This window comes from Brassica napus, chromosome C3, assembly GCF_020379485.1.
Source record: "Brassica napus cultivar Da-Ae chromosome C3, Da-Ae, whole genome shotgun sequence".
In the NCBI taxonomy this organism is placed as follows: Eukaryota; Viridiplantae; Streptophyta; class Magnoliopsida; order Brassicales; family Brassicaceae; genus Brassica; species Brassica napus.
Genome location: NC_063446.1, coordinates 27,877,861 through 27,891,376, shown reverse-complemented (window position 1 = coordinate 27,891,376; position 13,516 = coordinate 27,877,861). Strand labels below are relative to the sequence as shown.

At 35.0% G+C, this 13,516-nt stretch overlaps 3 protein-coding genes across 3 annotated transcripts; 1 reads left to right on the top strand and 2 right to left on the bottom strand.

Annotated features, from left to right (window-relative positions):
• Positions 1–4,331: 4,331 nt before the first annotated feature.
• LOC106404092 (cytochrome c oxidase subunit 5b-1, mitochondrial) lies at positions 4,332–6,031 on the bottom strand. Its single transcript, XM_048753105.1, has 6 exons — positions 5,704–6,031; positions 5,444–5,535; positions 5,266–5,316; positions 5,023–5,089; positions 4,770–4,849; positions 4,332–4,639 (listed from the first exon to the last, which is right to left on the bottom strand). The coding sequence occupies exons 1-6, from the start codon at positions 5,861–5,863 to the stop codon at positions 4,571–4,573; spliced, it is 519 nt and encodes a 172-aa protein (XP_048609062.1). The 5' UTR covers positions 5,864–6,031; the 3' UTR covers positions 4,332–4,570.
• A 171-nt stretch (positions 6,032–6,202) lies between these two features.
• Positions 6,203–8,823, bottom strand: LOC106406631 (cytochrome c oxidase subunit 5b-1, mitochondrial). Its single transcript, XM_013847328.3, has 6 exons — positions 8,249–8,823; positions 7,980–8,068; positions 7,745–7,795; positions 6,859–6,925; positions 6,625–6,704; positions 6,203–6,480 (listed from the first exon to the last, which is right to left on the bottom strand). The coding sequence occupies exons 1-6, from the start codon at positions 8,427–8,429 to the stop codon at positions 6,412–6,414; spliced, it is 537 nt and encodes a 178-aa protein (XP_013702782.1). The 5' UTR covers positions 8,430–8,823; the 3' UTR covers positions 6,203–6,411.
• A 953-nt stretch (positions 8,824–9,776) lies between these two features.
• BNAC03G39190D lies at positions 9,777–10,485 on the top strand. Its single transcript, XM_013847456.3, has one exon. It carries the CDS (start codon positions 9,875–9,877, stop codon positions 10,211–10,213), a length of 339 nt encoding a protein of 112 aa, XP_013702910.1. The 5' UTR covers positions 9,777–9,874; the 3' UTR covers positions 10,214–10,485.
• Positions 10,486–13,516: the final 3,031 nt, after the last annotated feature.

The window sequence follows — 13,516 nt, the reverse complement described above, 5'->3', positions numbered from 1 at the left end:
ATTCTCCCATCAAGTACTTATCTATCTTCACACAAGAAATTAATTTATATACAGGACACTTGGACATGTATGCTGACCAAATAAAACATATGTATATCAGTACATAACGCATATCTGAACACGAGAGGTTCACTTCGTTGTGAGGGCAAGCTGTGTCGAAAACTAGAGAACGGTGATTTGTCTTAAGTAGAAACGGAATATTGAACTCCGACGTTTTTTTCCTCTTCATGATATCTTTTTCATTTTTTTTATTAAATTAGACTTTTTGAGATTTATTAGAATATATTCCTCGGGAGTTTTTCCGATACCACTGTCCTTTTAGTATTACTAGGGATCATTATCCGCGCATTGGCGCGGAGTTTTTGCATTTTAATCTATTTTTTGTCTATTGCTTACTAATTTAGCATTCAGTTTTTCAATGCATTTTATTTTCACCATCTCCTCTTGTCTTGTTTACATTTGTTTTCACGTTATGTCGTTGATTTGTCTTAGTTTTGGCTTGTGTAATAACTTTACCCTGCTCATTCTTCTTTTGTTCTTTATTGATTGATATTTTTATCTCGCTTAGTTTTGTGTTGAATTTACTCGAATTATTTTTCATCATCTGCTCCGTATTCTTTTCATATTCATTAACTATTGTCTCCAATCTCTTTAAATCCTAAAAATCCTACATGTTCTTTTGTTTATTAAATCGCATATTAAATATTGTTGAAACTGTTTATTTATTCTAATAAATCCTTACGATTATAACTAAGATGATATGGATAAAAGACTGATTATAATTTAGTTGAAATTAAAGTCTAAAGTAGAAGTTATCAAACTTGCAATCCTTCTTTTTGTCATCCAAGATAGCTTTAGTCAAATCAATTATATTGATTTAGAAAACCCATAAGCTATTTCAATCCCAAACAACCAAAAAACAGGCGCATTTGTCATTGACGCTGCGGCGGGTTTTCTTTACTATAAACATAATTGCTTGTCACAACTGTTAATAAACCCAAATTTGTTTACAAAATCTACCTATATAAGAGTTTCATACTCATTTCTCTTTCTCTAGTCATCTCCTATGTTAGTAGCTATCATAATACAATCATCAAACAAATGACATATCTCTTGGTTTCATATAAAATATGCAAAATGACTGTTTTCTGCAGACTCCATGATCACAGAATATTATAAATATCAAACTCTGTCTATGGTCTATTTATATGTTGAAGAAATACCTCGAAATGTAGCTTCCAAATAATGATTTCCAGGTCAACACATTGCATGTTAACCTCCACAATAGGATCAGCGGATCTGCAGATACCGCTACATGTCGAGTCAAACGCAGCTACACATATGTTCTCTGCTTGTGCCTTTCATTCACAATCTACAATTCTCCCAAGAACAAGAATCAATGTTAAATGAGGTAAAGGTTTTAGAGTCACAACAGACTTTGTATAGCCAAGCCCAATAAACCAAGCACCCAACGTAACATCCCCACTTGCCTATTTGTGCAGAAAATGACTTGACTCATTATATAGTAGCACCGAGAAGTTAGATGGAGAATGAGGTATGAATGCAAAGTAGACAAAACAATTAAAATCTTACTGATTATGGGAACTATAAGAAATCAATTCTCTTAAAATTGCGTATAATTGTCCAATAGTGTGACAGAAGTACTTGTTCCTGTTCTCACCAAACTTCCAATTCTAAATGTATATATAAATCTATTAGAGTTATTGCCAGCGCTCTGTTGCGATATTTGTTAGCTAAAATAATCCATCCAACATAATAGGAAAAATAAACCAACGAAATTGTAAAGCTAACCATCAGCTGAGATGCTTTTGCTGTCCTGACACATTGCAAGCTTAGTGATTTCACTGTCAAAAGCAACAAACTAAGCAGTCATATACATCCGAGACGTTTATTTACAAACGATTCCTAGCACAGAAAAAGCATATTATTATGTTACGGATGATAAGTTTGATGCATAAATACAGTTTAGGATTTTTTTCAACTAAACATTTGTGCCTACTGAATTACCTTACAACACCCACTGCATTGTGATTTTGGCATGTTAAAGCTGAGAATCAACATTGGAGCTTGCGTTAGCATTTGGAACATGAAATATAGCACCATCAATTTCCAGTGTTAATTCCATTGACAATAGTTGTGCAAAAGAACTCTACTAGTAAGGTAATCGTGATTAGTAATTCTTTACATCTTAGTGTCGTACAACTTCAAAACGATAGACACTTACAATCGACGGCTCTCAAAGATGGACCGCAAACCATCTAATGATTCCCTCCCACGGGTAACGTTGCTGGTGCAGATCAATTCCATCCACCTCTTCCTCATCATTAGGATGCTCTGCAATATACCCTCTGTAAGGTTCAAATTTATGTCGCTAGAATTATCAGAGAAAGAAATATAAAGTACCCTCCAAATCTTCAGGAGCATCGACATTTTCTTTATTCAATGATCTTCATTCAACCTAACAACCATCAAAATAAAAAGAATGTGAGGCACATAATCTTCAAAATCCAAGTTTAATGAATGGAAAAAAAAACTCAGGAAGACAGAAAATGTCAAACACTCACTGGCTTCTTCTTCTTTTACTTCTTGGCTCCCGTGAATGAAATTTCAAAGCCATCATTATTTGCAGGAAAAAAGATTAAACAAAGCAACTGATGAAAAGAAACAAATATGTTTCACAGCACATAAACTCTTCTTGAACAATCAGGCAACGGATAGTATGTCTCCCGTATGACTCAGCTGAGTCCTCGATGGCATCCTGAACGACAAATGTCTTCTTCTTCTTCTTGGTTAGATCAAAGGGTGCAAGCTAAGGATGACCAAAGAAAATTAAAACCACACAATCATGATTTATGAGGTAAAATAAAAGAACCGATGATGAATTTATTAAAGATGAGGAGATGTAGAGACTAAAGAAGAAAAACTGATTCATGAAACTCAAAGAGCCAATATGTGTTTCTTAGATGAGTCATGAACCGATGATTAAAAATTGAAAGCCCTAAACTTCCATTGAAGAGAACGCTTACAGACCAAAGAGGTTTATTGGGCTTTTTTTTTAACGAATCTCATTTCAAAACGTGAGTTATAAAGTATTTATTAAATCATTAGATAAAATAAATAAGTGTGGGTCCCACAGAGAAAACCGAAGAAGCAAAGGTTTTCGACCTTCATAAATATATATTTGTTTCAGCCATCAATGTACAAAGAATCCTTTAGCTCAGTGGTATAAATGTTGTTGTTTAGATTTCAATAACCTGGGTTCGAGTCAGAGACTTGACACTTTTTCACATTTTTTAAAAGTGAGACTCACATATCGCTGACGTGTCGCATCATGAGTGATGCAACTGCCCGATTATAATGTAAATTGTTATTTAACGTATATATACTAGTGGTATTTAGGTTTCTGCTTCGTATTTTCATTGTAAACATATAATGATATGAAACCAAAAAAGGCGTATCAAATAAATAATAACGTAACTGACGCTATACTGAAATATTAACAACCTACGTAAGTTCTATTTTGGGTAATTCAAGTTAATTAATATTAATCTGGTTTTTAACCTTTGAGATAATAATTTAAGAAGAAAACGTTGAGAAAAGAGGCGAAAGACAGCTGCGTCGCAAGAGAATCAAAGCGGCCTTGATGTTAACCTCCACCGTTTTTGATCGTCGCGTTTATATACCTTTTATGTTAATCAATAAGAAAGATGGAATGTAAAATGTAGGTGCATTGTATGCGTAGTTAGTCAGTGTTAAACAGTGTTGTTAAAACCGGACCGGAAGCCGAACCAGAAACTTTTTGGATCACGATTCAATATGGTTCGATCGGGTCAAACCTGGTTCAATAATCTGGTTAATATATTTTTAATGTATAAATTTAAAAGTAATATTAGTAAATATGATACATAATTAAAACATAAATGAATTTAAAACATAAAACATTATAAATATAAACTAGTTTTATGTTTATATGGATGGTGTATAGATTTTTGATAGTTTCAATGATTTTTAGCAGTTTAATAACTCCGAAATCCAATCTGGCTACGTGACCGGTTCATGGTCGAACCAATTATTAGATCCGACCAAGCTATGTAACCGGTTCATGGCCGAGAACCCGGTTCAACCATCGGATTGGTCTGATTTTAAAAACACTGGTGTTAAACCAATTAATGAACAAGGTTCGAAGAAATTTGATTTTTCGACGATGTTTTTACTGAATTATATGGGCGTTCACAAGGAATCAATGACACGATCAAACCGTCCAATACGAAAAGACATTGAACCATAAACAATAAAATGTGAAAATAAAATAAGCAAAAAGGCAAGAATGATTCCGACTCAAAAATTCTTACAAAAGTAAGAGTTTTGGCATGTCGACAACTTCCGACACCGAGTGTTGTTCTAAAAGGTTCAAAAACATTTTCAACTGTGTTACACCAGTAGCATATATATATATATATATATATATATATATATATATATATATTCTTATTCCAATCATAAAAAAAAATCTAAAAATATTTAAAGAAAGCAAAACTCGCGGCCGGAGTCAGTGGTGGTGCTCATGATCTTCATCACCGTGACCATCCGGAGGCCCACCAGGACCAACCACTTCCAGCTGAAAACATAAAGTTAACAAATTCAATATTCATAAATGCAAAATTTCAACGAGTTCTTGTTCTAAATCCTTTTACAGTTTCGTTTCCCTACCAATTAAAGCAAATCCGATACTAGAGTTGTAAGCTTACCTCGAAGTACTGAGTGCAAACAGGGCATTCAAAAGACTTTCCTTTCTCCAGCCAGAACCACACTACGTCGTGTTCATCCTCTGCAAAGTACATGAGACCAAAATCAATAGCTAATAGACATCTAGTGCTCCAAACAGTTTGCAAAGGATGAAAGAAAGACTTTAATAATCAACGATAACAATCATTCATTTTTTGTTTGCCTCTTCTCATCCGTTTAACGACACTAGAGACAGTGAGAATGGGATGAACATACCGCCTTCGCCACCAGGGCATCCCACAATTCGCTTGTCATAGTAGGACTTCACTATAGCTGGAGCTTCCTAAGGTAAACACAAATTGGTATCAATAAAGATGACAAAACTGTTATCAAATGGTATCATATAACCCACGGCCCACCTATGAATTCAGGTATTTGCAAGAAAGGATTCTTAAAGAAATATAACTCAACGTAAGATATTTAAAGTGAGAGTTACAAGATAATAGAAATACAACTAACCTTGGTTCCAAAAGGACCTTCAGGGAAGTCGATGTCAAGCAGCCTCCTCCCCTATCCCCAACAAAAAAAACAATGCGTAATAAGTGATGGGGTGACAGTCATGATGAGTTGCAGTAAAACACATTTGCACCATACGATATGTTAAAGATGCATATAGACTCTAAAGATTAGGAACCACCTCGAGTTCAGCTTCAAGCTCTTCCTTTTCATGTCCAGTGGCGATGGGCATTACATCCTCCACCTTCTTCTTCTTCACAGAAGTCTCTACTACTACAGAGTCCAATACATCTCAGATATGAGTATTAAACCAATCTACTTGGTTCGTTTTAGCAAAGACCTCTCTATATCCATCCTCTAAATCTATGCCACAGGTATGCTAGGATGATAACATAAACAAATTGAATCTAAATCTCGAGATCTGTAGCAACGACGTGTCACCTGATTCGGAAGAAGAAGAAGCAGAAATGGCTGATCGATTGGCAGCGAGGTAGGAGCCAGCGGGTCTCGCGGTGGCGGCTATCGATCGACAAGGAGGAGAAGCCGCGGCGAGATCAGAGGCTAGGGTTTTGAGACCGGAGGAGACGATTCTTCTCCACATGGTGACGAACGATGATGACTCAGAGACGATTCTGATGGAAGAATAGAGAGATTCTAATTTAACTCGTACGTGAGAAGCTAGGCACGTGCCAAATCGGTTCTTACATTCTATGCGCGGAAATGTTTGCAGTAGCCGGAGTTGGAACACGCGAAAGATGTCTTGACTGTGTCAGCTTTTGATCAATTGTCTGTTTGACTTGTTAATAGAGTTGAACGATGAAGCTTTAGAATATATGACGAGTTCTAAACAATCAAATCGAGATGGTTTTCTAGTGACAAATCTTTAAAAATCACATGAAACGTTGTGCCACAAGTAGATTCGGTTCATGCGAGTAAGAAGGGGGTATGAACATTCTGCTCAAGAGGCAAGACCGATTCAGATTCAAGAGTTGTTACAAAAAGGGGGAAACCACGGTCATAAGAGTTTTGGCATTTAGAAACTCCGATGCCTGAGTGTTGTTTCAAAAGGATCGAAAAACATTTGTTTATTCCAACAAAGAAATGTAGAAGTAGAACTTTTGAAAACCCTGAAAACAAAACGTTAGTCTCTCAGTGATGGTGCTCATCGTCTTCATCACCGTGACCATCGGGAGGTCCACCAGGACCAACCACTTCCAGCTGCAAAAACATACATTTTAACCAAGTCAATATTGAAAAATCTTCACGAGGTCTTGCTCTAGTCCTTCTAGTAATTCATCTGACCTATGACTATGAGATGACACTCTATTCGATTTATTTACATTTTAGACGAAATTAACTTACCTCAAAGTACTGAGTGCAGACCGGACACTCAAAAGACTTTCCTTTCTCCAGCCAAAACCACACAACATCGTGCTCCTCCTCTGCAGTTTTCAGAAGTAATCAGACAAATCGTTGGTAGCTAATGTCTACACTGGTTTGTTAGATACATGAATGAAATATATTCAATAAAGACAACAAATAATGACAAAAAGAACTTGGAGTATATGCCATCAAGAGAAGACGAGATGAGCTTACCTCCTTCCCCACCAGGGCAACCCACAATCCGCTTGTCATAGTAGGATTTTACAATAGCAGGAGCTTCCTGAGGTAAACACAATTTCGTATCAGTAAGATGACAACATTGTGAAAAAAAGCTAGCCAAACGAGAATGAATGCTGCTCACTCAAGAGATAAAGTGACATGAGACAATGAATAAGATCAAATGCAAAATTCAGCACTCATACATCCATACTCCTGTATGATTTCAGTAATGCAAAAAAAAAAAAAATACTTAAGAATGCTAAGAAATAAACTTTCATGATCTACAGACACTTGCACATGCTATATGTGACATCTGCAAAATTTCGTCATCAGTGGATATAAACGTCACAGACAATGGACCATGGTAAACTAACAAACACCGCGTAGAATTCAGTTTAACTCACCAAACCCCCACATACAATTCAACTCCAAAATAGTTCTTTATAGTTTATAAAGGGAACAAATATAACATTGTTCACACAAAATATTGAAAATATGAACAAGGTAAAATCAACAGAGTTCAGTGTGACAATTACACAAGATCCAAATAGACACTGCATGCCAAAGCAATGCTGGGAAATGCAATAATAGGGATTAAAGCAAAGGGCGCAAGTTGATCCATATAGGTCAATTAAAAAACTGAACACAATTCAATTTGGATGAAACCATACGTATCAGGACACATTTGATCCGCTTATTCGAGGTCACCGAAACAGCTGAACGGGAATACAATATAAAGGCATTCATGATACTAGACTTAAGTGTCCTCAGTTTGCTAAATCAGGTTTGCTTTCGAGTTCTTGTGATGAATATAAAGTCTATATGATGCCCCTAGCAACACTGATTTGGTGTAATTACGACCTATAGAAATTTAACTAACCTTTGTTCCAAAAGGACCTTCGGGGAAGTCAATGTCAAGCAACCTCCTCCCCTGCGCCCAAGAAAACAACGAAAGGTTAAACTTAATTTCCTCCCACTGAAAATTACTGCTAAAATTTCATATAGGGGTAACAATATGATCACATGTGAAGTTGCACTGAAGCACATTTGCATCACAGTGTCATACTCATATACATATATTAAAAATGCATAGAGACTCAAAGATTAGCTATCACCTCAAGTTCAGCTTCAAGCTCTTCCTTCTCATGACCAGTAGCAATGGGCATCACATCCTCCACCTTCTTAGTCGCAGAGGTCCCTACTACTGCAAATTCAAAAGGGTTATAACAGTCATTCACCACCCTCTCTACACACTCTAAATCCGTAGCATGTGGATGCCATAAGAGAACAAACAAAGCGATTGATACAGCGAGAATTTTGTTACTGAGTCAAAATCCCAAACCGAGATCTGAATCCGAAACTGCTTAAAGCAACGATTTCTCACCTGGTTCCGAGCTGAAATGGCGAGTGATGAAGGAGGCGGGAGCAGAAACGGATGATCGATCGGCAGAGAGGTGGAAGCCGACGGGTCTCGCGGCGGCGGGAATCGATCGACGAGAAGGAGAAGCGACGGCGACATCGGCGGCTAGGGTTTTGAGACCGGAAGAGACGATTCTTCTCCACATCGTGATGGTGACTCGGAAGGGTTTCGAGTAGAGATTGATTCTGTTGTGATCTCAGGTCAAACCTCGAGCGATTAGCCAAACCTCTTCACCGATTCGAACGTTTTTTTAGTGGCCTTTGGGAGAGAAGATTAGAGATTTCTAATTCCAAATTGGTCACTCGCACGTGAGACACTCTACACGTACACACGTGTCAAAATACACATGTAGTGGTGACATTAAGTGGGTTTTATGTAGGAAGATAAACCTGCTAACCCAATATGATTATTGGGTTGTGTGCCTATATCTGTGAATGTCGTCGATATAAGGTAAATATCTGAGCCCATGTAATTTCAATACGCCAAAAGATTGCAATTTTTGTTACGACTTGCGAGTTGGGAAGTTGTTGATGAAGAAATATTTGATAGCACCAACAATTATTTACTTATATCTAGGCCTGAGACTTATTATCCGAGATCCGGATTCGATCCGAGATTCGCTCCGGATCCGCTCCGAAAATAGGATATCCGGGGTGTCCGGATCCGAATCCGGATCCGGATATCTTAATTTTTAGGTCCGGATATCCGGATCCGGATCCGTATTTTTAAAATATATTAAATTTTTAAATTTTATTAATATTTATATTTGATATATTAATATTTATACATGAATTAAGCTTATAATATTATATTTTAGTTTTTACAATATTATAAACATATATAAATATATTTATAAATATTTAATTTATGTATTATATTAAAAAAATTAGTATTTTTTGTTAAAAAAATTATTTTTAATTATTTTGACGGATCCGGATCTGGATCCGGATATCCGCGGATAATAGAATATCGAGACGGATATCCGAAACTCGGGTATCCGGAAACCACGAATCCGGATCCGGATATTAAATCCACAGATCCGACGAATCCGGATCCGGATCCGGATACCATAAATTTTCCGGATATCCGGATCCGTCTCATGGCTACTTATATCTACGAATATGTTAATCAAACTTATGAAAAATAAAACTGATTATAAAACTCTCTCATTTTCCTTGAAAAATAATTGAATAATACATCCAATGAATAAAGACGTCTACTTGGACAATCCAAAAATAAATATCGCAAAATAAATAAATAAACCAAATAAAGCGGAAAGTGCAACAGATGGAGACATTGCACAATTGGCAAACAACGCTGCTCAGCTCCACGCCTTCAATCTTATCCACATCTACTAAAGAAGCAATTATGATCCAATGCGCTCGTCTCCACCCTAACAATCATGGTGCATCTCGCTTTCAACGCTGTACATTCTTCCCGATAATACCCCTTCGTTGCGCAACCCACACTATAAATATTTAATCTATTTTAACAAAATTTAATAAGCAAAGCAATCCACGTTCTTTATCCATCTTCTTCCCCCAAATAAACACTCTTTACGTTTTCGGATTAATCTCGCGATCCATTGCAATGGCTACAATCATCTCCTGCTCCGCTCTTCCTTCGATCCGTGCATCTTCCGGATCCATCAGAAAACCGGATCAGACCGGAAAGAAACCCGGTTCATGGTGGGCTCCTCTTTTCGGCTGGTCAACGGAACCAGATTACGTCGAGAGTAACAACAACAGCTCCTCCGCGAATCGGGAATCAGATCTGGATCAGAGGACTACGCGGAGGTGTCTCACGGAGGAGAAGGCGAAGCAGCTCCGCATGAAAATCGCCCAAGTCTCCACGTTCCACGAAGTCATGTATCATTCTGCAATCGCGTCACGGCTCGCGTCTGACGTGTCCGTTCGGGTCAACGAGTAACCGGATCGGGGTCATGGATAATAAATAAATAAATAATAATTCCTCGAACTAAAATTTCTTTTTCGGATCAACAACAACCTATTTTGATCGATGATACTCAAGAACCGTTGGATTGCGTATCGTCGTCCATCTAGATCGTGCGCGTTGTTGTTTCTTGTCAACCGTTGGATTGTCATTTAGTTTAGCTTTATTTCAACAAATATATACATATACATTAATGCTGACCGTTGGATTTCTAGTGGAAGTTTAAGACAAGTGTAACGTTTGGTTCACGTGTGTTACCCAAAAATGATCGTAATTATCAGAACTATCATTAGAAGCTTGGATCTATAAAGTATCAATAAATGTGGTTACAAAATTGTATCATAAACTACTTAATAGGCCCATATTATGATGATTTGTATCTTTTCTGCTGAACCGGAGAGGCCATATGTAGGAGAAGCCAAACCGAATCGAATCAATTGAGTCCAAAGACGATAACCGGTTAAAAAAGTATAAATAAATAAAAGTATGAAGAGAGCATGAATCGAACACGCGGCACCCTTCCACAAGAGATGACGCTCAACCAACTGAGCTATCCCGTCTTGGTGTTAATAGATGCAAGAATAATATATATAATATATTTTTATGGTACGCTCTCCCAACCGGCTATCCCGCTTTTATTATTAGAAACATCAATGTTAATTTTATCTACATGCTAGTGTGCGCTGAATATTGTTTTACTAGATTAAGATAGGCACTTTGCGCGGAATAAAAATTATATATATAAATTATTTTATATATTATATGTTCTTACATATTATGAAATAATAAATATGTATTAAATAATTAAAAGTCAGTAACTATTACATATATAATTAAATTGGTGCGAACGTATAAATAAATTTTATTAATCCAAACAATTTTAAAAAAAAAATTGATAGGATATGTAATTAAATTTAAATGATATTAACATACATAGTATATTTTTAATATTAATGTCTATTTTTTTTTAAAATGATGCTTTCTACTCATATGTTTTTTGATCATGTGTATCTTTAATAGCAAAAACTTTAAATTACTGATAACAAAATTTTCATTGTGGGATTAATAATTTTAGTAATTGATAATTTAAAAAAAATTATCAGTGTTTGTTCAAAACTTTTATCAAAAAAAATTCTTCAAAGTAAATTTTGAAACTAAAATATTTATTTATTCAATATGGTTTATAGTTTAATTTAGAATGATATATATATACATATATATATTTTAAATCTTAATGATTAATTAAATTAGACTTTTACTTATATGATTTTGTAATCATTTGTATTCTGTCATAACAAAAATTTTAAACCATGGATCGCAAAATTTGAATGTGAGATTTTTAACAGTTTTAGTAATTTATAGTCATTTTTTAAAATTCAAAATATAAAATATACAGAAAAATCTAAATTTTTATAATATGGTTATTTTGTTTTTTTAAAGTTATTTTAATAGTTTTAAATTAAACAAATTTGATAGAAGATACATTTTTTTATCAGATCTTTATTATTCAAAATCATTAATTGTCATATATACTTTGTCCACATTAGGCAATTCCGTAATCTTTATTTAAGGAAATAATAAGTGACATTAAAAATGAATTTATGGTTAGTTTAATAAAAAGTTTATTATATAATTAGATGGACCAACCTATTTCTCTAGTAATTCTAAGAATCATTCTAGTAATGACATGTGGCTACAAAAAGAAGTTGTAATGTTTCACAAATAATATATAGGAGATTATTGCTAAGAACATGATTTTTTGGATAATGTAATTATGTTGTCGTTTTTATTTGTTAAGAGCATTATTTGGTGTTTTTAATGTGTTATGTAGTAGTAGGTGATAGGTTAATATATTTTGTATTTTTTTTTTGAATAATGTGTTATTGTGTGTACAGTACTCGTTAATAGTGAAGTGAACCCCTAACGTAAAAGAATATTGAATTTCAATAATTTTGCATCTACGCATTTGTTGATTAATTCTAAGATTAATGGTTTCAACGTCAAAATTTTATTATATTTTTTCATATTTTTGAAAATTAAAAGTTTTAAGATATTTTTTGTCCTCTTCCCATATTTTGACTTGAGCCGTCACCGTCTATGTAGTTCGTTACCTTTCTGGGGTGCGGTGCTTCTCACCATCACCGGAAAAAGACTCACTTATTTCTCTTGTTTTTCTTTGGATTCTTCACCTGTGAGATTATATGGTATTTGTTGTAGATCAGATTTCTGAGTTTTCAGTTGTTCGGTTGATTCTCACGGTATTGTAGGCTGTTCCAGTCAATATTGATTGCTCATCTTTTTCTTTAGAATTCAGCTGATGTTAGGAATTGCATCTCCTTGGTTGGGTCAGAGTTTAGTCGTCTTTGATGTTTTATTCATCGTCGTTGGCTTACCGTCAATAGTCTTTGCTCGTCTTGGTTTTCAAGATCTAGTTTTTGGTGTTCTGACTTCTATGCTCTCTTTCATAGCTCGAGAGCGGCTCCATAGTTTGCTGATTTCATTTTGTCTCTCTTTCCCTCTCTATTCTCGCATCTCTTTGCAGCTTTCATCGCATCTCTGGTGGCTCTCCCTTTCACCATGTTTGCCATTCGAGGTTTAGATAATGTTTTCGTTCGTGTATGCTATGTGGGCTTGGAAGGTAATTTTTGGTCTCAAGTTTAGTTTCTGATTTTTTGGTGGTTGTCTTCCGTTCTCCCTTTCTCAAGTTGTTTCTTTTCTTTTCATGTTTCCTTTGGTATAGGTGTGCGAAGTTAGTCTCTTGGAGCTTTGGTCTTTTCTATCCAGAGCTTTGTGTTTTTTCACTTGTATGGCCGTCTTGTATGTTCGTGTTTAGTTTATGAGATGTTTCTTACCTTTTAGCTACTGGTTGTGATTCTGGTGCTTTAAACATATATCTTCATGCTTCTTGGTGGCTTTGGCCTTTCGATTATTATTCTCCATCTGGCTCGTTTTCTTGGTTATTTGTGTTGGTGCTCTAATTTCTTATTCTTAGTTTGATTATCTTATGATATTAATAGTGAAATAAATATATAATTTGTAAATAAAATAAGAAAAATTTGTAAAAAAATAATAAAATGGTGAAATTTTATGTATTTTTAGTTATTAATAAATTTAAAATTTAAAATATATTTATATTATTTTATTTATTTCGGACCAATAAGTGCGAGAAGGATTAGATAGTACACAATTAGAAATTTATGGAGTAAACTGTAATAATTTAAAAGAAGAAAGATTTAAAATACAAAAAAAAAACATGAAAACACATGTCAACAAACTTCT

Coding starts and splice junctions, on each gene's coding strand:
- LOC106404092 (XM_048753105.1), bottom strand. CDS start 5,863: ATGTGGAGAAGAATCGTCTCCTCCGGTCTCAAAACCCTAGCCTCTGAT. Junction 5,536..5,703: donor TTCTTCTTCTTCCGAATCAG/GTGACACGTCGT, acceptor TGGACTCTGTAG/TAGTAGAGACTTCTGTGAAG. Junction 5,090..5,265: donor AAGGTCCTTTTGGAACCAAG/GTTAGTTGTATT, acceptor TGTTTACCTTAG/GAAGCTCCAGCTATAGTGAA.
- LOC106406631 (XM_013847328.3), bottom strand. CDS start 8,429: ATGTGGAGAAGAATCGTCTCTTCCGGTCTCAAAACCCTAGCCGCCGAT. Junction 6,705..6,858: donor TTGCCCTGGTGGGGAAGGAG/GTAAGCTCATCT, acceptor TGAAAACTGCAG/AGGAGGAGCACGATGTTGTG. Junction 6,481..6,624: donor TCTGCACTCAGTACTTTGAG/GTAAGTTAATTT, acceptor ATGTTTTTGCAG/CTGGAAGTGGTTGGTCCTGG.
- BNAC03G39190D (XM_013847456.3), top strand. CDS start 9,875: ATGGCTACAATCATCTCCTGCTCCGCTCTTCCTTCGATCCGTGCATCT.